This window comes from Aptenodytes patagonicus, chromosome 7, assembly GCF_965638725.1.
Source record: "Aptenodytes patagonicus chromosome 7, bAptPat1.pri.cur, whole genome shotgun sequence".
NCBI classification, from domain to species: domain Eukaryota; kingdom Metazoa; phylum Chordata; class Aves; order Sphenisciformes; family Spheniscidae; genus Aptenodytes; species Aptenodytes patagonicus.
The window spans coordinates 16,110,501-16,129,901 of NC_134955.1; the positions used below are offsets into that span (position 1 = coordinate 16,110,501).

A 19,401-nucleotide genomic window follows, 5' to 3' on the forward strand; every position below is an offset into this window, starting at 1 on the left:
AGGCCAGGCTGAACAGAACGGTACTCAAAGTAGTAACAGCCGCATGTATTAAACCACCAGGCCACCTACTGGTAACCCCAGTTTTATGTTATCAAATAATATCCGCTGCAGATATGGCAAGAACTACAGCAGCCGGGCAGCCCTCCTAGTCGTTACCAGTAACGAGAAGGGCTGTCCGGCCGCTGTAACTCTTCAGTAATTGCAGGGAATATTCTTTGATAACGTAAGACTTACTTGCCGGGTTTTCTGGTTTTTAATGGCACGTTTATTTTCGCTTCCCGCGCTGCTAGTCAAAACCTGCAGACAAATCCTGCAGCCTCCTCCAGCATCCATCCAGGCCCTGCGCAAGGGGGGTTCACCTGCAGGGAGCCCCGCAGGCTGCCCCACTTCGGACAGTCCCCAACAGAGAGAAACGGGCGCCGCTGCCAGGAGCGGAGAGACGCGCGGATAGCGGGCGGGAAGCCTCGGGAGAGGCGGTCGCCGGAGCATCCCGGAGCTTGTACGGCGTCCTAACACCCCTTGCAGCCTCCCGCCTCCCCGCACTGACGCGCGGCGGGGAGCACGGCACAGAGAGCAAGGCAAGGCCAGGCAAGCGGGGGGGAAGATACACAGCAAGGCAAGAAGGCAAGGCAAAGCAAAGCAAAGCGGGGGGGAACGCGACACAGCGGGGGAGGGAAACCCACGGCAAGACAAAGCAAGGCGGGGGCGGACGGGGACAGGGCACGACAAAGCAAGACGTGGGGTGGCGGTCAGAAGGCCAGGGGGGGCGGCACACGGCAAGGCAAGGCATAGGCGGACAGGGCAAGGGAGCCCCGCAGGCACTCACCGATGAAGAGGATGGGGAAGGTGATGAAGAGCAGGAAGACGTGCGGCACCACGTTGAGCGCGTCCACGAAGCAGCCGTTGTTGAGCACGCCGTGGTCCACGTTGTAGGCGGTGGAGTTGCCCTCGTTGCCGCAGAAAGCCAGGGCCATGGCGGGACCCTGCGCGCAGCCGGGCGCCGCCTCCGCGCACATCCAGGCGGAGCCGGCGCGGGCTGCGCGGCGGCGGCTCTGCCCGCACCTGCCGGCGAGCGGCGGCGGCGGCGGCGGCCCCGCCCCGGCCCCGCCCCAGCGGCCGGCCCCGCCCCAGCGGCCGGGCCGGTCGGGGAAGGGGGGAGCGTGTGTGGAGAGGGCAAGGTAAAAACCCCAAGCGGCCGCGGCTCGGCTTTAGCCTCGGAAGGGGCCTGGCGAGGCCCGAGGGGGGCTTAGGGGGCGTCGGGTAGAGATGGAGTCCGGGACCGCAGGAAGGTGCGTCCCTTTCCTGACAGAACAGAGACCAAATGCGAAAGCACCGTGACAGCCCTCGATTACCTCAGAGCAACGTAAAACAGTGTTCCAGGTTTCTTGGGGCTTGGTAATCCAGCATTTTATGCATCATTAATAAGACATAACATTAAAAAAAAAAAGCACTAAATTAGTGATGACAGAGGAACTATAGACTACAAGAAGTATATTTTTTTAACCTTGTCAGCTTTATGCTTTTTTCTCCACTATGATGAAGATATTATTAGATTAAGTGGTGTAAACAGCTGTACCCTGTCCTCAAAGGAGACTTCAACATCATATCCTGAACAGCTATTATGTTCGTACCTTTTTTTACCCCTAAAGAGAGTTCAAGCCTAACTTTTTTTTTTCCCCACCGAGACTGCAACAGTCTGTGGGAATCAGACCATTAATTTGAGTGGGTTCCGCATCACTCCCTATGCAATTTTATGTATACCAAAATAATTTGTAAGTCAAACTTTTCAAACCTTTTTGTCTTGAGTAGAAGTTAGGCTCAGCTGAGCCAAAGCCAAACAAAAACTCTAACCAAATACTGGAAAGTAAAACATGGTGCACATCAGAAGTCTGCACCTGGCTTACGCTTCCAAGCACAGGTTGAGTCAAAGCCTGAGATTCAAATATCTCTGGTATGTAGCCATGAAATACTCAACATTAAGATTTGTAACCAAATCCTTTATCTTGGAGCTCCCTTTCATTCCCAGTTACGCTTATCCATTGCTTAGCTGAGTATTTAATACAACTTGCCACATCCTACAAACAGAAATGTCCACATATCCAGGCTTAACTCTTCAAATTGCAAAAGCTACAAGTTGGCTAAATGCCTCTTAGGGAAATGACCGCATAAACGAAGAATTTCCTTGTTTTTCCTTTAATGATCAAGCTATGGATGCTCGATGTAACAGAAAGCATTTGATTTCTTGGACAGACAGCTCCAATAATAGACCTGAAATTTACTTTTGTCATGCTGCTTTTATTGATCTTGCTGTCAGACAGGAGGAAAGAAAAAGTAATTTTCTGTGTGCAACATTATTTCCTATATAGGGTCTTTTGGGGCTACAGCAGTGTAGTTAAGAATAAAAATTAAAAGACAAACCCCAAGCCAAATCCTGTGTATATATATTTTCAAATGCTAAAGTTATACCCACACTGGAAAGACTATAATTATTTTAAGTTTTGGACAGAACCCAGCATTCATCTGAGCTTCTGGTTAAGCTCATCTCTGTTATCCTAACAGTTATTTAATAAACAATATATGCAGTTTACATGCAGATAATTTAAAAATCATTTATATTTTAGTGTTTCCTGAGGCCCCAAGAAACACAAGGGCTCTGTGTTACAGATGAACAACTAGCAGCAAAGAACTCTTGACAGTTTACACTCTAGAGACTGAAATCATGGGGTAAGATTTGGGGGAGGAATCATCATTACCTTCACTGTGGCCGGAGAACTAAACACAGAAATTGAAGTTTGCCAAAATCTCCAAGGGAATCTGGGAACTGAGCTCACATCCCCAGCCTCTGCATGGCCTCTGAACCTTGAGACCATCTTCCTTTACTACAAGGTGTCAATCACAATATTTTTAAAAACATGTTTCTCAAACAACAAACATCAGATGACTCCATAGTTTGGAATTTGAAATTTATCTTTTCAATGGTTTCAAATGCAGCCGAGATTACATAATTAACACAGTGGTTTGAAATTCATGGTCTCAGTTCAGGTCCTACAATGGGTAAGCTGAGCATTCTTAGCAATAACCACACGTGCACACACACAAACTCTTTGAAGAACTTACACTTCCAATAACAATGCCACAATTCTGTCCCTGCTCTAACAATGAAATCGAGTGCTGAATTTGGACTAATACTAGTTTTGCTCACTAAAGCATCAAATGACAACTTCTTTTTCACTCACAAATGGTAAAAGAGCTATTCTCTGACTTAACAAATTAGTTGTAAGACAGAGGCTGACCCTTTTCTGAAAAGCTTAGATGTGATTGCCTGTGGTGTCAAAGGACTGAATCTACTTACCCAGAGTATGTTTGCTAGTCCTGTGTCCAGTGGGCTTTGGAGCAGGTCACAGAGGAATAGGGTTTTTTTCTCAAAGCTGCATTTTTGTAAAGCTTTGTGAGAACAGAATTACTTCTCAAAGTACAGAAAAGGCAAAGGAACAATATGAAACCAACAGGTAGACAGCTATGTTTATCTGTATGTTGCAAGTGCAACCTAATTTTACTCAAAAGTCCTATTAGATCTCCCCCCCCCCCCCCCCCTTTCTGACTATTTCCATATCGCAAGAAGTCAGTTTTCTACTTCATCATTTCAGCACATCTGTTAGAAACAAGAAATCAAGTTAGATCCTGGCAGCCGCCAGCACATTCAATAGGTGACTGGAAATATTTTGGAGTAACCTTGATTATTTGAAATTGAATTCCAGACAGACAAGGGCAGTATTTTTAATTCAAGGGGAAAAAAAAAAAAAAAAAAATCACTTTTTATGCTTGCCTTGGAACTTGAGTTTGTCTACAGGATGCAGACAGGTTTGTGGTATTTGCAGTAAAGTATTGACGCTTCAGAATTTAAAACCTGATAGTTGTTTTTAACAGACGTGAATATTCATTTAAGTGGAAGTTTCCACTTTTCTTTCCTATCTTTGTCATTTGTTTCTTGCTCCTCTTATTCAGCTGCTTTGCACTGACCTCTCTTTTTCAACAGTGCTATGTAGGGGAAGTGGTCTGTCCCTAAAAATCATGTTTTGCTATTATGGATCACTCTGCAGGTTTTTGCTTTTGTTTGCATCTAGAAACACAGATACAAGAGAAAAATAAATTTTTGAAAGTTCTGAACAGCCACAGCCCATATTCAAAATTAGTTAGTTAGACATATAACTTTAGGTATCAAGCAGGAAAATTTCACCTTCCCGTGTATTTTGAAGTCATTAATGGGACCAAGTATCAAGAGGAAGTCTTAATCAGAAAAAAACTAATAAAGCAAATCCTTATTGTGACTTAGAATTTGCTACAAGATGTACTTGTCTATGAATTCAGCTTCCTATTAAATTCTGCTTTTAGAGGTAGAGAGGAAAAACAATTTACATGATTGGGAAGAAACTACCAATCCCTTTCAAATGCACATTGGGAAAGTTTGAGAGGAAAAAATTGGAGAGAATCACCTCCAGAGAAAACTGTTATTTTATTCTTGTGGAACAAAGAACTCCATTCTATTATTTCATAGAAGATATCATTTGACAAAGCAAATGAAATTTCTTTGTAAAAATTGTCTAAGGTACTGCTATTAAAAATAGTGCAATAAGCATAATAGTGCAGAGGTTCACAGAAATGGCTGTTTTTCTCTAAATAAACCTTATTATTTTTTAATTGCTGGCCCTCATTAAAAATGAAGAAAGAACTTATGAGTAAGCAGATCTATCTTAGAGTGGAAACAAAACACAAGCTCTTTGTTGGACAATGATCTTTAAGCAGATATTCACATAAGTGTTTTAGATTAGAACAGCTTATTTTTAAGTGCGTGCCACAGAGTTCCACTGAAACTAATGAATGGGAACTCTTCTGCATCCACTTGTTACATCACCAAAAATAGCGGCATACATATTACTGATTCAAACAGCCAGTTTGTTTCCCATATTTTACATGGCAAGAGTGGTTAGCAGCGCTTCTTTTCTCCACTTGATCTTTACGTATTGCCATTCTCCTTCACTTGTGACTCAAGAAACCACACTATGTTATTGTAGGACAAACAATACTTAAGTCCTTGAATACTCTTCAGGTATCTTGTGGCTTCAGCTACATACATGACCTCTATCATTTTATGAAGCACTTTTTCCAACACACAGCTGAACATTCAGGCAGGCAGTTATACTTGCTTTGAACTAGCTCCTCAGCTGAACACTAGCTTCCTAGTTCAGTACAGCCAGAATGCAGTGCTGACTTGGCCACACCACATGGCACTTGAAACCTGGGGAAAAAGCTTGCTCTGCTCTTCACTCACTCTCCTTTGAAGTGTTAAACACACACTCATGCATTTGGTGATACCTGGCAAAACGCATGGTGAATCAACTGAAGGGCTACAGGCTATTTCCCTTGACCTAAGGATACACCTGATGCTCCACTGCCCTCTTGCATCACCAGGATTCTTCATGAGGACAATATTCTCCAGGTTCAGTGCTTTCCTTGAGTGACAGTACTCTGCACCTTGCTCTCACTAGGCAGAAGAGTTACTGTCACACTCCTCAGTTCTCTCTCCTCTGGGCATCCACTTCTCATTCCAAAAGAAGAGCCAGCTTCTCAGTAAAAGGTTTGCTTTTCCTCTTACCTGCCCACTTATTTACTCCACCTACAGCTCTGATTCATCCGGTAAGTATTTTGGAAGGTAATTTATTACCCCAGCTTCAGTTAGCTTGGTTAGTGCTCAACACTTGGAAATATTTTAAGTTGAGCTGAGAAACGCTGAGGCAACCAAAGCAGCACTAATTTTTGAAAAATCAGGCCTAAACCAAATTTCTATTCACTCCTGACTATCCTTAGACATAGATGTACTCTTACAATCTCCGCATGATCTCACTGATCACATTGTACCTAAGTTTATTTTCCAGCATTTAAATGGTTCATATTCTGAGTACTCCCTGTGTAGTACTTGTAGTACAAGTGTTGTGTTTTCCTCAGGAGAAGAAGTTGAGTGCTGTGGACTAACTCACGCCAATAAACAACTCTCATGCTGGCTCCAGTGTGGTATCCTTCAGCAAATGTTATTTTAGTTACTGATTCAGTTAAGTGCCTTTATGGTCCTTGCCTTGTATATGGTCTCTTGTATATAAAAGATTATTTTGCCTGTTTATACTACAAGAATCACACGCACTAACAAATAAACATACAACCAGCATTAATTTCTAAAAGATAACAGGGCTAAAAGTCACTGGCCTTTCTAGGAACTCTTCCAAAACCAGAAACTAGACTGAAAACTAAGATTTGAATTGTTTGTTAAAGATTATTAGAAACAAAACAAAGCTACCATCTTTCCTTTTCAGAATAGAAAACGGTTTTCTGTTCAGGCACACTAGAGAGTTGTAGTTAGTTGATTTGTTTACTCAACACCTGGGAATTGTTCTAGTTTATCCTCGATTTATCCAGTGGGTAAAATTGACGCAACAATTAAATTAGAGAGAACGTAAAGCTATCAATTCAGACTTGGATTTGGAATGTATTTTTCTTGTGCCACTATTTGACAAAATTATACAAAAAATTAACAATTTATTCTAGCTCTTAAAATAAAACAATGACCAAAATAAAAATCATATTGTGGATTTATTAAAAAAAAAAATCATGAATATGCACAAAACCCTTGATCCTGTATAGCCAAGACTGTTTATTCCCTGTTGTGATTTATCATATAACTAATGAATTGTCAAAGGCCCATTTCAGGAAGCTTTCTTCTTGAGTTCAGCCCACAGGCAGACTACATTTGGGATTTTCAGAGGCTCAAAGGAATTAAGACAATCAATACCCATATAAAATATAAAGAAAATTAATTTATTAACTTTCTACTTAGTAACTGAACTTCTAGCCAGTGGGAACTTTTCCCCCCTTATTGTTTTGCATTTTTTCCATGACGATTTTAACCTGAAGCTCATTATCTCTTGGAGTAGTACAGTTTTTTTCGTGTATAGCAAAGCACTGTACCTGCATTCATTGGTATGGAAACTTTGCATGGAAGTAACTGTAGTCTGTGACACTGTTCCATGGCAGCAGTAAAGCCTGAATGTTCTCACTTACAGCAAATGGTCCACAGCCTTAGCCTTCAAACCAGCCAGAGATCCTCTACTCTGGATAGGGATTCTTTATACTGTCAGTATTTAGGAGGAATCAAGTAGCTTTTGTAAAAGGGGAAAAAAAGACAGCTCCACAACTTTCTCCAGTAATGAAACCTGGCACTACTCTTTGCTGTCTATAGCAGGAAAAAAATATTTTTTTAATATTAAGCATCCATAGATCCTGCCCACAAATTTGTAACAAAGATAAATAACACAAACTGATTATCAAACCTTCAAATTGGCGTGCATTATAAGAAAACCCTTAAACTGGGCAAAATAATGCAGCATCAAGGGGGTTAAAACTATTTGCAAGTTTGGGTCACATTAAATTAGTATTTTTGGCCAAACAACAGAAGGCAAATTCTAAGTAGGAGCAAAAGCAACTGCCCAGCACATAACACCTTGGCAATCTTGTTAGTACACAGAAAACTGGCTTCACTGAGAGGGGCCAGGCTACCAGTCCCTGATCAACAAATAGTTTGTCCTTGGGAGCCAGGGAGGTAGAGTCTCTTGTTAATGCCAAAGAAACCTCAGCTGTTCGAGCTAATGCCACAGGTCCTTCATACTGTGAATAGCAGAGGACTTACCTCAGGGAATGATCCTGCCCTGATATTTTGAACTCTTACTCCACTCTTACAACTAGGAATTCCTTAAGTGGCTGAAATAAGGGGTGGGTGGGAGTAGTGAATATTCAGGTTAGTTTGAATGTGTTAAAAAATGCACCTTGTAAATGCACTGTGTAAGAGTGAATAATAGAAACAAGGGCTTTGTACAGCTACAACATCCCTCTAAATTTAGCGTGGCAGAGAATGGGTTGAAAATAGTGAAGGGAGATTAATTTCCAGCAGCATTTAAAAAAATTATGTAGGATTGTGAAATTTTCAAGAAGTTGTGAAATTTCTTGAAAAAAAGAAGATTTAGAGGTGAGACCATGTTTAAGATGTATCAGAATTCTGATGCTGAGTGGCAGTTATGTGCACTATTATCATACAAATGGCAGCAAACAACTCTAGGTATCCACTTCACTGCAGGATGTAAAGCGGCTGCAGACCTCTACAAGAACCCTTCTCAGGAAAGTATGAGCTATTGGTAGGAATATTATGCCCCTAAATATGAAAACTTACATTCTAATAAAAAAAATTAAACTGTTCTGGTTAAAACAAGAGTTCAAAAAATTGCTTTTTTTCTGACAATGGTTATAGAGAGAATAACCCCTTTTCCCTCAAAAGTAATTCTCCCCTTCAGCACATGTATTAAATTTTTGCTGACTGGTGCTAACACAAGGCTAAAAGATAATGCTTTGTATTGTACATCTCTTCTTTAAAAAAGAAGCCCTATTCTTTTGTTGTAGAAGATTTTCTGAAAAAAATAATCTATTTTCTCAAAGTTGAATGTTTTCTTTTCATAACAGCATATGTTCCACTGTTTCACTCTATAGCATTAGTTAAGAAAACAACCCTGACTCGCGAGCACAACAGTCAATTTGCAGCGTGCTAAAACTGTAAAAGAGCTTCAAAGTTGCACACAATTGTGATTGATAGAGCTAAAATAATGCTGAGGATATAGCGAGAATTGACAAGTAACACGAATGAACACTGTGTTCGGTTTTATAATTTTTATAATAAATAGCCTATGAGACCAGTTTATAAAAAACAGTAAAGAGAAAGGCCTTACTCACTTCACAGGAATTAGTTTGTACAGAATTTGTAGGAAATAGTTTGCAGGGTCTCCTTGGTAGGAGCCTGATGTCCTAATGCAGTCCCAGGTACTTCCCAGCCCAAGTCCATGGCTCCTCAGTAGGCACCTGGGCAGCCATGTGAAGGCACAAACACTCTGTCTGCCCACTTGATACCACAAGTGGACATGTCAGAAGTGCCTATGCAGGGTACAATTCCCAGACTCTAATCTTCCCTCCTATACGTAATTATTCCTGATTCTCTCTTTTTCTCATGGTTGTAAGTAGCCTGTCTCAGAATGCTTTCCCCAGGCTATATTTGTCTTCTGTGATAAGAAGGCAATAGAAGCTAGTGGAAACTTTCTGCATGTCTGCATTTTAGCAGTCCAAATGTGAAGGGGGATGTCATGCGCTGAGGCTCAGCCGTGGAAGTTTTTCACGTACAATCATCTGCTGTCTGTTTTTCATCTACAGCGTAACAGCAATGCAGTGGAGACAAGAAGAACAACCACATCCAGCTGGAGAGCCCTGACAAGTGATGATTTTTCTCACGTGTGCCAGGGATACATCCTCAGCACATGCTCAACGTAACCAGGCAGAAAAAGTAAGATTGCTTTCTACATATTCCTAATCCTGAAACTGGCCAGGGCTTCTTTAACAAATGCTGAACTGCCTATTCTTTCAGATAGGGTATCACCACATCATAAAAGAGCACCAGCCATTTTGCCATTTACTTGCATTTTGGGCCATGAAGGCTCAAGATACTGTAAAATAAGGAATGGATCATGCTAGAATTAGATTAAAAACTCTGCTCTCTTCCACTATTGGGAACATGGCTGATTACACTGGTCATTGCCCCATGATTAAGAGACTACAGCAATAATAAAGAAAGAATAGTTGAGATTTAATCCTCTGATGTAATCTGCTTTCTAGGAAAATGGTGATATGCCTCGTATAAAAGTCACTTGCATTGTCCAAGTGTAAAGAAGGGTAAGCGTTTTGTCCCTTTGTGTCATTTATAAGTCTAGCCACTTTTCTCCATCTATTTACTATGGTATTTTAAACGTATCTGTTCATGTACACATGGGTTTAAATATACCATTAGAAAAGGCAATACTGGGTAACTTTATCATTGAGAAGGTATGTAATTCATGAAGTACTTCAATAACACAACAGAAAAAGTGTCTCTGCATCTGTTTGTCTGGCTAGAGGCATAGAAATGTGAATGTTGATGTAGTTTAAAAAACAAACACACAGCTTTCCTGCAGCAGTACAATCTAGGACAAATCATTACAAATAAGCCAGGCAACTTAATACCTTCAAATAACTTTTCCCTGTGAACAATCCAACCACAAAATATGCCCACCCACTCCATTTTAATCTGTCCTATGAGTGTTAACACAAATTTGTTGCAATCAAAATTCTCTACTCCAAGAAGAAAAGCAATGTTATAAACTACGTTGTACCCACCCGTTAACACTGAAATCACTGGTGAGAAATCTGTATGTTAGTTGGAGAATAGACTTGTTTCTATTGTCCTTCTCTCAGTCTGGACTTTGTCTTGGTCATTTCCACGATTTGTAGACCACAGCATGCCATATGCACTGACTTCTTTATAACAAAGCTGATTTATTTGAAAATAGAAAATTTGCCCATACCCAGATGTATGAGATATGTGATAGGGAAGCTGCCTTCCCCTGTGTGAAGAAAAAGCAACCTGGAGTCAGAAGCACAATGAACACACCTCAATCATGTCAGTTCCTTCTCTCCTCTTAACCAGCTACAATCCCTGTATGAATGGCTTGATGTCTAAGTGATTGCTCTGAACTGGAATTCTCTCACCCAGCTTGAAGAACTCTTCAGTTTTTGATTCCTGCTATGCATATCACTCTTCTGCACTAAGATGGAGCTGCCTGATTTTCACTAAGGAACAGTATGCAATTTCTTCTGTCCTACCAGGTTGACACTTCACATTCAAAGATCTGCTTCATCACAATTCTTTGTGAATAACCAAAATGGAAACATGCATCTCTCCTTCTTTCTCTTTCCTTCCTTGCTGTTGGAATTGCTGCTGATCAAAAAGTGATTCTGGGTGCGCCTCCTCTGAAAATTTCAGGTTTTATGCTGGGAGGGGGAAGGAGGGTAACAAAAAAACCCCAAACTGTTGTTACTTGAAAAGTTATAATCTACTTTGTTTCAAAGGATAATCCTGAAAAGCTATTTCACCCTGTCAAGGAAACACTTATCACAAGATATTAATAAAAACTTAATTTTGTGCCCAGTGTTTCTATTCAAATGTTTTCTATCTAGTCTTTTTACACTCTCTCTGTTAAGTGGCATTAACGCTCAAAAGCCTCAAGCTGTTGCCAGCATGAACATGAGGTCTCAGTCCCCCTCTTGTTAAAGTATCCAGAATCGCTTAGGAGAAAGGCAGAGGGAAGAGAACAAAAACCTCAGAGAAAAGTAATTGGAAACTTTTTTTTTTGGGGGGGTGGGGTAGCTTTGCATAAAGAATGACTGTTAGCAACTTTCCCTCTCGCTTCCCTATCGTTTAGAAAAGTCCTTGTCCTCAAAAAAGCTGTCTGATTTCTGTCTTGCTCCGTTTATATTGGGAGGGTCTCAGTCTCTCTCTCCCAAACTTTCTTCTAAGCACCGCACAAACAAACTCTGTTATAGCTATTGAAGACTAATGAGTTCTACTGATGTCTGGAAGAGAAACGGTGAGAAAAGATAAGAGGAGGACAAGCCAAGAAAATGGGCAGTGGGAGCTGGTGGGAAGAATAAGCTTTAAAGATTATTTGAGAAAATGAAGAGGAACTGAAATTCAATATGAATACTAGAACCTCAGCATTAACAATAACTTTCCATAATAAGCACCTCCAGGGCTAAGGCATCCTTTGCCTTCAGATTTTGACTTCAGGCCCCAATCCAGCAAAGTACTTAAGCCTGAGTAATATTATTGAACTCAACCTATGTCAATGGTATTGGCTCATATGCTTAAATTTAAGCATGTACTTAAATGGTTTGCTGGATCAGAGCCTTGTTTGTTCTAGCCTATGGTTACCTTATAAGTGGGAAGTATCTATCAAGCACAATTACCTTTCAAATGTGCAAGGGATATCCATTGCTAATCATGCAGCAGGTTTTGTGATACTGGATGAAGCAGCTATCTGCAGTACATCAGACTCCACATTTTTTCCATGTAGACAAACAGTCCAAGTTGAACACCAGCCATTCAGGCTTAAGTATCCAAGAGCTGCCAGTCTGCAATGTACCTGTTAGAAATTAATTCCTTAAAACTTCCTTGTAGTGGTCATTACACTAATAGTTTAGCCCTTCATTGGACATTATCATACACATCCAGCATCACAGTCCAGAGAAGGTTTTTTTTTTTCTCGTACCTGTAATCTATGATCCTCTTAAAGCTAAACATGCTTCACATTTCAAAAAGTTCCTTTCTAGAGAACAGAAACCTTATTGATTGCTTTTCCTATGTCTGTCTACACTTCCTCTTTCATCTTAGCTGCTTTCAGCAAAGACCAAAAATAGCCCAAGTTACCTTGTTGTAAATATATATAGACCCCAAGTCCCACCAAAGTGCTGTACTATTATCTGTTTCCTCCAATAATGCAGTAAATGCAGACCTAGCAATAGAGGAAGAAGTATTCCAGCAGAGGCAAACTTTTTGCTGCCTTCCTTAGGAAGAAGAAAAGAAAGCATCCTAGTCAATCTCCATGAAAATAGTTTGCATGACTTGTGAGCAGCCCACCCAGAGCCTCTTCAGATTTCAAGTCTGCAAGAAGGGAATTTTGGAATCTGCTCCAGAAATTTCTGAGAAAGAGAGAAAACCCCTGAGAACAAGAACAATGGCAAAAGATAAAATGGGCAGAAAAGTCCCGGCAAACTCAGTATCAGGATCAAACACTTACTAGCTTATGATAAATTGATAATAAGGGATTTTAGACTCATCTGATTTATAATCCTAAGAGTCAGCTCCTTACAGGTAAGATGCTGGCTTCTCTACACTAGACCTGGTCCTTAGATGGTGTAAAGGTGACAGTTTGTTCACATCAGCGCAGATCCCAGGGGGACATTTCTTTGGTGAAAGGTGGCTAAGAATTCCACAGCAGCTACCCTGACTCTGACCCTGCTTTATCAAAGTCAACATACAGCTAAAGCATACAGAAAACACGTATCAGCTATTGTGTACCAAGCACCTTACAACCAGATATACATCCTTTGACATGAAACCATGGCTTTCAGTCCTGTTTTTAAGGCAAGGGGGTTTATAACAACTTATTTATATTCAGAGGTTAAATCTCATATTTGTGAAGTGCTGAGATTATTTGTACATGTGTACTACTCAAATTCATTTAAAAAATCTTATTGGTGTGTGTAGATGTATACACCCGTCTTTTATGCATATAAATTTGTTTATTAATAGAGCATTTTTTAAAAATCATAACTTCTTTGAAACATACTTACAAGTTTTAAAAGGTGCCATGGTCATATGATAAATAATGGCTAAATTATGAGTTCTTAAAGTGTCAGAATGGCAGTAATAAATAGATCAAAGACTTCCCGATGCTAATATCCATATGAGTAATAAACAACAGTTTTTCCTATCCTGTAATGCATGTCATGGTTCTGATCCATAAGGCTTCACATTTTTTTGCCTGCACACAGGCACGCACAAGCTCACAGAGCAGATGTGAAAGTCACAAGTCTAATGTAATTCATGCTCCGGTTCAGCAACTGTGAGGGTATGCTGAAGACAACACTGTGACTAACACGGCCAAAAATATTCCTGAGAGAATAAGAATGATTGTTAACAGTTCTGAGAAACTCTTCCTCTGGGTTATTATCCCATAGAGAGACATACTGGGTTTTTGCTGTCTTAACCAAACAAACAGCTCTGAGAAACTAGACATATTCCCTCTGAGATTACAGCAAATGAAAAACAAAAAACCATCTTATGTTAAAAGCGGTTTGAAGCACTCATGATACTGTCAGTGAAGTACTTGGACTTCTTCCTGCTTTGTGCATCAGGTCAGAGTTTCCATACTCCCAAAGGAAACTATGCATTGGCTGAAAAAAAGAGAAAGTCCCATTTACCCTACTGTTATCTTTTCACAGCTGGCTTGGTTGAACAGGGGTGAGGCATGGGCACATATAGCGACTATTACAGCCACCAGAAATCAATAGAGTAGCAACTCAAATGGGTGCCTGTTGAAATGATTTACATCTGGGACACTTTGCTCACACACACCCCAAAGTAACTGAAAGAGAAGTTGCTTGAAAACTGTATTTTCCTGTAGCTTTCTCCAACTCCTTGAGCTAGCTGGCAAATGAAAGATGCCATCCAGTCCCAGGGCACTGAAAGCCAGAAACAAAGTAAAAAACTACCTGACTAATGGCTTAAGATCATTTTAAGATTTCAGAAGTGTCAGCCTCCTTTTTTCTAACACCACCTCCTTACATTGCCTAAAGCAACTTTGCTATCCTAAGACAAGTTAAACACACAAAGTAACACTTTCTTATAAACATGAAGTAATGAGCAGTAACTATTTCCTCAGCTGCCTCTCATGCATTTTAAGCTATATCCAAGCAAATCAAGTTAACAGGGTAGATGGGGAGAAGAAAGATAGTTTTGTGACTAAGAAGCAAGGCTACAACTCAACTGTTGGTACTCCCACTGATTTCCCAGCTCAGTCTTCTGTGCTCCTTTTGTCTCAAAAAATAACACCAGTAAAAATATTTCTAATACCTAACCTTTAAGTTTTCTGTGTTATATTTCTTAGTGTGCTGAGACAGCGATTAGCACAATCAAGCACTGGTTGCAGGCTGAAGTTCATTACTGGTGCACTACTGTGGCTCTCTGTTTGCTGCTACAAAGCATCAGAGCATCCCTTAAGAGAACATTTGATAGCATCACTCATCTATCTGCATTGTCATACAATCCAGATGGCTGCAGTATGTGGGCAACTGGGAACCAGAGCAGCAGCAGGAGTACATCCTGCTGCAATTTTCCCTCTGGTGCTAATCTTGATGCATTTAGATTAGTCTGTTGGTTAGGAAGTCTACAGCTCTGGGGAGAGGCACCCAAAGACCTAGCAAATGAAATAAACGTGAGCAGCTGCACTCAGTAGCTTGCCAACTACCAAATGACCCTACTGTGCAGAGTGAATTTTCTTTTGAATTCCACAAGGGTGGCATTCTGTTGCAAATGGGTCTGTTATTAAAGATCAACTCAGAAATCTGTGTACTTTAGCAGATTAACTATTACTATGATGTGCAAACCTAGAGACAAAGAGGAAACAAGACTTCTTCCATCTGGCAAACGCAATTTTATTTCTGGATTAGTTGTAAGAGTTAAAATTTTAAACATTCTAACATCTGTACCCTGCCAGACCCATTAATTGGCATACTGGAACAATACTGCAAATGAAGAAAGTCAACGTAATTAATCATCTCTATATAAGTACAGAGTTCTCAGGAACGTAATTGTTATTTTTCTGTGCTACAGAAAGCAGGCTTTCCAAACCTTGAAAAGGCAAGACTTCAGTGGGAATTTGATATGCCAAAGAACTATAAACTGCCTCTCATTAGTCCAGGTAAGAAAAATCTAAACACAATATGAAAAACAGAATACAAGCTGGCAGATACAAGGAAGGAAGGAAGACAATGACATTTCTAAGGAGGTATCTTCATAATATAAAGAAATTACTAAGTCTACAACTGTAATCATACTTATTTAAAGCCAGGTTAGTATAGATTTTATGATCTTAAGGAATTTACTTAAACAGAAGACATACAGTCACCAAGAGCGAAACGTTACACTTAGTGACTTCCTGCACATTTTAATCATGTATATAGCCTCACTGAGAACAAAGTACATAACTGCAGTCTGTGAATCACACCCAAATTTTCCACCCATGACTATATGATCAAATAATTTTTGCCACCAATAGAAAAACTTGGTAGTATAACTGTCACTACACATAATGATTTTATCTGAACTACTTGCTAGCTATTTACTTTGCTGGTAGAGATTATAAAAATATAATCCTTTTCGCATCCAAACTGGCCTGTGAACGTGTAATCACAAGTGCTGCATGTGGGAACAGACATCTGTGTTCTTTCTTCATTTGTCATTTTGGTGTCTATTTCCAGGAAAATTGGAAGATAATTTTCAAAATTTGGCCTCCCCAAAACAGCAAAAAAATAGATTGAGTTCTCACAGACCAAATGATGCTCACTGGCAGTCCTTCTCAATGGTCTTGCAAAAATTTCTTGCTGTATATCTATAGAATGATTTGCAATTACTCGAATTACCTGAAGAATCTGAAGTCTCTAGTTCAATTTACAGGTCTGATTGCTCACATTTCTTTCAAGTAAAGATGTATTTCATGTGGTTGTTGATTTTCTATTAATTTACAGAGCAGAAGGTTTCTGCAGGGGAAAGAATTTCTCCAGTGTAGCCTTCTTTAAAAAAATGTCCTGCAGAAAAAGAGAAGAAGAGATAGTAAAATAGATGCTGTTAGCTGTAGTGCAATTTTTAGCCTTTCTGGTAAGCACAATTTTATATAACTGGATCTCAACTGAGTAATTTTGATTTGTATTGTAAGTAATAATTGAGAAGGCCACAAATACCCACATGCAACAAGAAATCTTGCCTTGGTTCTTCTAGAGATCTATGACTGTACTTACAGTAATTACAGCATAGAGAAACCATACACAGTAAACTGAGTTTGTGACACAAGGATAATTTCAGGACAAACCCGTTGTATGGTGACAAATTAACACAGGCAAACTTTAGTGAAAACCACACAGTCATGAATACTTGCTTACAGGCACACTGTCGTATAATACAAATGGAAACTTGTTCTTTGGACAAGCCTTAACAAGGAAGCAATTTGTAGTTACTTATACATTTATGAATTCACAAAGCCACAGCAGTGGTCCACAGATAAGGAAAAAAATTAGGTTAATCCTACTTGTTTAGGCAGGGCCTATTTACTTCATAGTCTGGCAGATGATAAACCAATTCTGCAGAGGACCTCTAAGGGACATTATGAAGTAGAAACTAAATACTTATATTTTAATAGGGCAGGCATGGCAAAAGCCCAAAGAACACTCCAGCATGCCAGGAACAAAAGCAAGCGTGGCATGCAATGCACAGGCAGGCACATGCTGAAAAAATAACGCAGCCTCACAATGGACAGTCATGTTAACCCAGGTCTGGCTATTCACCATGAGGGAACACTGCAGTGGCTACAGCTGCAGGAGATACCCTTGTCTGTACACGGGTGCACTGCCTTCAAAAACCTTTCTGTGTGTGTTGGGACTGACTGTTGATGAGGGAATAGTAGGGCTAAATGTACAGGATATGAAAACAAAAATAACAGTGACAGTTATTTCCTTGCTTGTTAGTTTATACACAGGTATTAAACACAATTTTACAGCAATCTTCAGTTGCTGTTAGCCAGTAAAACTATACTGATTTACAGCAACTAATACTCCAGTATTCTACATAGAACAAGAGTCTGGGTTAACAGTGACTATGAAACTTTCCTCTGCCATTTTACTTGGTAGTAAGGATATCTTCAAATCTTTTCCTTCAGTCAAGATAGAAAACTTTGGTCTTGCTTTTAAAACTGTTTGTCCAAAGTAAAGCAAGTTGTATCAACTTGATATCTCTATCACACTTTAAGCCATAGATTCTTCTGTTTCACACCTATGCTGATTATCTCTAAAAAAAAAAGGACTGTGAATGTCACAAATTGCCAAGACACCCAAATCACGTCACTCTTCTGAAAATTTTACACTTAGGTTGGCTTAGGCAAGTGTTACTATCCTTAGGCAAGGATAGTAACCGTAATCTAATTTAAAAAAGTGACAAAACAGAATTAAATGTCTGGTTGTGATGAAGAATGCTTATGGGCATTTGTTTCCCCAAATTATGATCCATGGGACCACAGTAAATGATCCAGACTGAAGTATGTAATTTCTAAAAAAACCCCAAAAACCAAAACAAACCAAAACAAAAAAAATCCCCAAACTTAAAACTGAAAGTATGTGTAGCCACGTACAACCAATTCTGAGAATCACCATTTTGTAAACCTGGGAACCACTGCTGTAATGCATGATAGCTACTTATAACTATCAAATTTGCAACCATGTGATGCAGAAGGTTACATAGTCCACAAGAAGTAAATACTTGAAATATGTCTGATAAAAAAAGCAAACTGTATAGACTATTGTTACTAGCCTTTTAATCCCCAGAGAAAGAAAGCTTATGCACTTACATTTCATCATCGTATTCCTTTGGAGGTGATGCTGCAATGACTAAGTCAATCCAATCCTGAAAAAGAAATGCATAGGCAAACATGCGCTGCTAAACACTACTTTTAGAGATGGTTAGTGGACCACCATGGAATATCAGATAGAGAATCAGGAAGGCAATCTACTCCTGGAAAACCACAGGGAGCAGCAGAAAGATCTCTGTTAAAGACTTCTATAGGAAGACGATTTGAAGATTGAGCTGTTTGATTTGTATCCTGAAATTAAAGAAAAATCTACTGGCCTTGCAACAAGCTTTTAAAAATAATTATTATAAGAATCATACTGTATTTGGTCATCTTAGCAACTAATACGGTTCTTGCTGAGAAAACACTAGCTGAAGTGCAGTGTTACTCGTACATTAAGAAATCAAAGATAAGATAAGCTATTATCATAAAATTCCAATCACCATGCAAGTCATTTTCAATATCAAAGAGAGATTCTACAGATAAATGTACTATAAACACTCAGAATGTAATGTGTTTAAATACCAATCTTGACATGTGGCTAAATGCCATGAACTTTCACAGTAAATTACATGCATGATTTTCAGAGATGCTATATACCAGTATCTTCTGCAGATTTCAGCTCACTTTGGTAGTACATGGCATACCTGTTACTTTTGATGCTTGCAACCTTATTTGTGTTGATGTGACAATGTCATGAAAGTATACCTCATATGAGCGTTGTAGGTAGAATGAAGTAGTATTCCAGGTTACTTACCCCACCCATGTTCCAAGCTTTTGCTAGAGTTGCCTGTGCTTCTGCCAGCCTGCTGTCAATTAATATCTTGCCGTTTACAGCTAGTATTTCATCCCCTTTCACTATGCCTCCTGGTGAAAAGACCAATATGTTTTACATACATGTAAGCAAAAAAAAAATTCTGTGAATCTTTTCTGTCCCGTATTTATGCAGTACTAAGTATAATGAAAAGTGTCTTCACTAGATGTGAAGGCTTACACTAAAAATTGACATAGGCAAGAAAGTTTGCTACAGGCAAAAGCAAAAGGAATTTTTAGGCATGGAAAAGCCACACTAATCTCTTATTGATCATGACCAGTAAGAAACTAGTTCAATAAGATTTTCCATAGTAGCATTTTGCCTGTCTGGGTAATCCATCTATACAGCTTACAAACTGTAGTTGATTGTAGGCTGCTACAACTATGAAAATGGCAGCATTACTTAAAGACCTGAAGGTACAAGTGGCATTTGTCAAGGGTTTGCAGGACTATCATT

At 39.7% G+C, this 19,401-nt stretch overlaps 2 protein-coding genes across 9 annotated transcripts in view; both read right to left on the reverse strand.

Moving 5' to 3' along the window:
• The window catches only part of ABCC8 (ATP binding cassette subfamily C member 8), an 83,792-nt gene extending 82,784 nt beyond the window's left edge, over window positions 1-1,008 (reverse strand). For 5 of the 6 annotated variants that reach the window (XM_076344090.1, XM_076344094.1, XM_076344091.1 and 2 more), the window contains exon 1: window positions 827-997. In XM_076344090.1, coding sequence (XP_076200205.1) covers window positions 827-974 — 148 coding nt within the window. In that variant the 5' untranslated portion in view covers window positions 975-997. Of the gene's footprint in view, window positions 1-826 lie in introns of all 6 variants that reach the window. The other variant, XM_076344089.1, reaches the window with a different exon arrangement.
• Window positions 1,009-15,158: 14,150 nt separating this feature from the next.
• Window positions 15,159-19,401, reverse strand: part of USH1C (USH1 protein network component harmonin) — a 54,272-nt gene continuing 50,029 nt past the window's right edge. For 2 of the 3 annotated variants that reach the window (XM_076344097.1, XM_076344095.1), the window contains 3 exons: window positions 18,889-18,998; window positions 18,132-18,187; window positions 15,159-16,323 (listed from right to left, as the gene is read on the reverse strand). In XM_076344097.1, the coding sequence (XP_076200212.1) occupies window positions 16,311-16,323; window positions 18,132-18,187; window positions 18,889-18,998 (179 nt within the window). In that variant the 3' untranslated portion in view covers window positions 15,159-16,310. Of the gene's footprint in view, window positions 16,324-17,097; window positions 17,198-18,131; window positions 18,188-18,888; window positions 18,999-19,401 lie in introns of those variants that run through there. The other variant, XM_076344096.1, reaches the window with a different exon arrangement.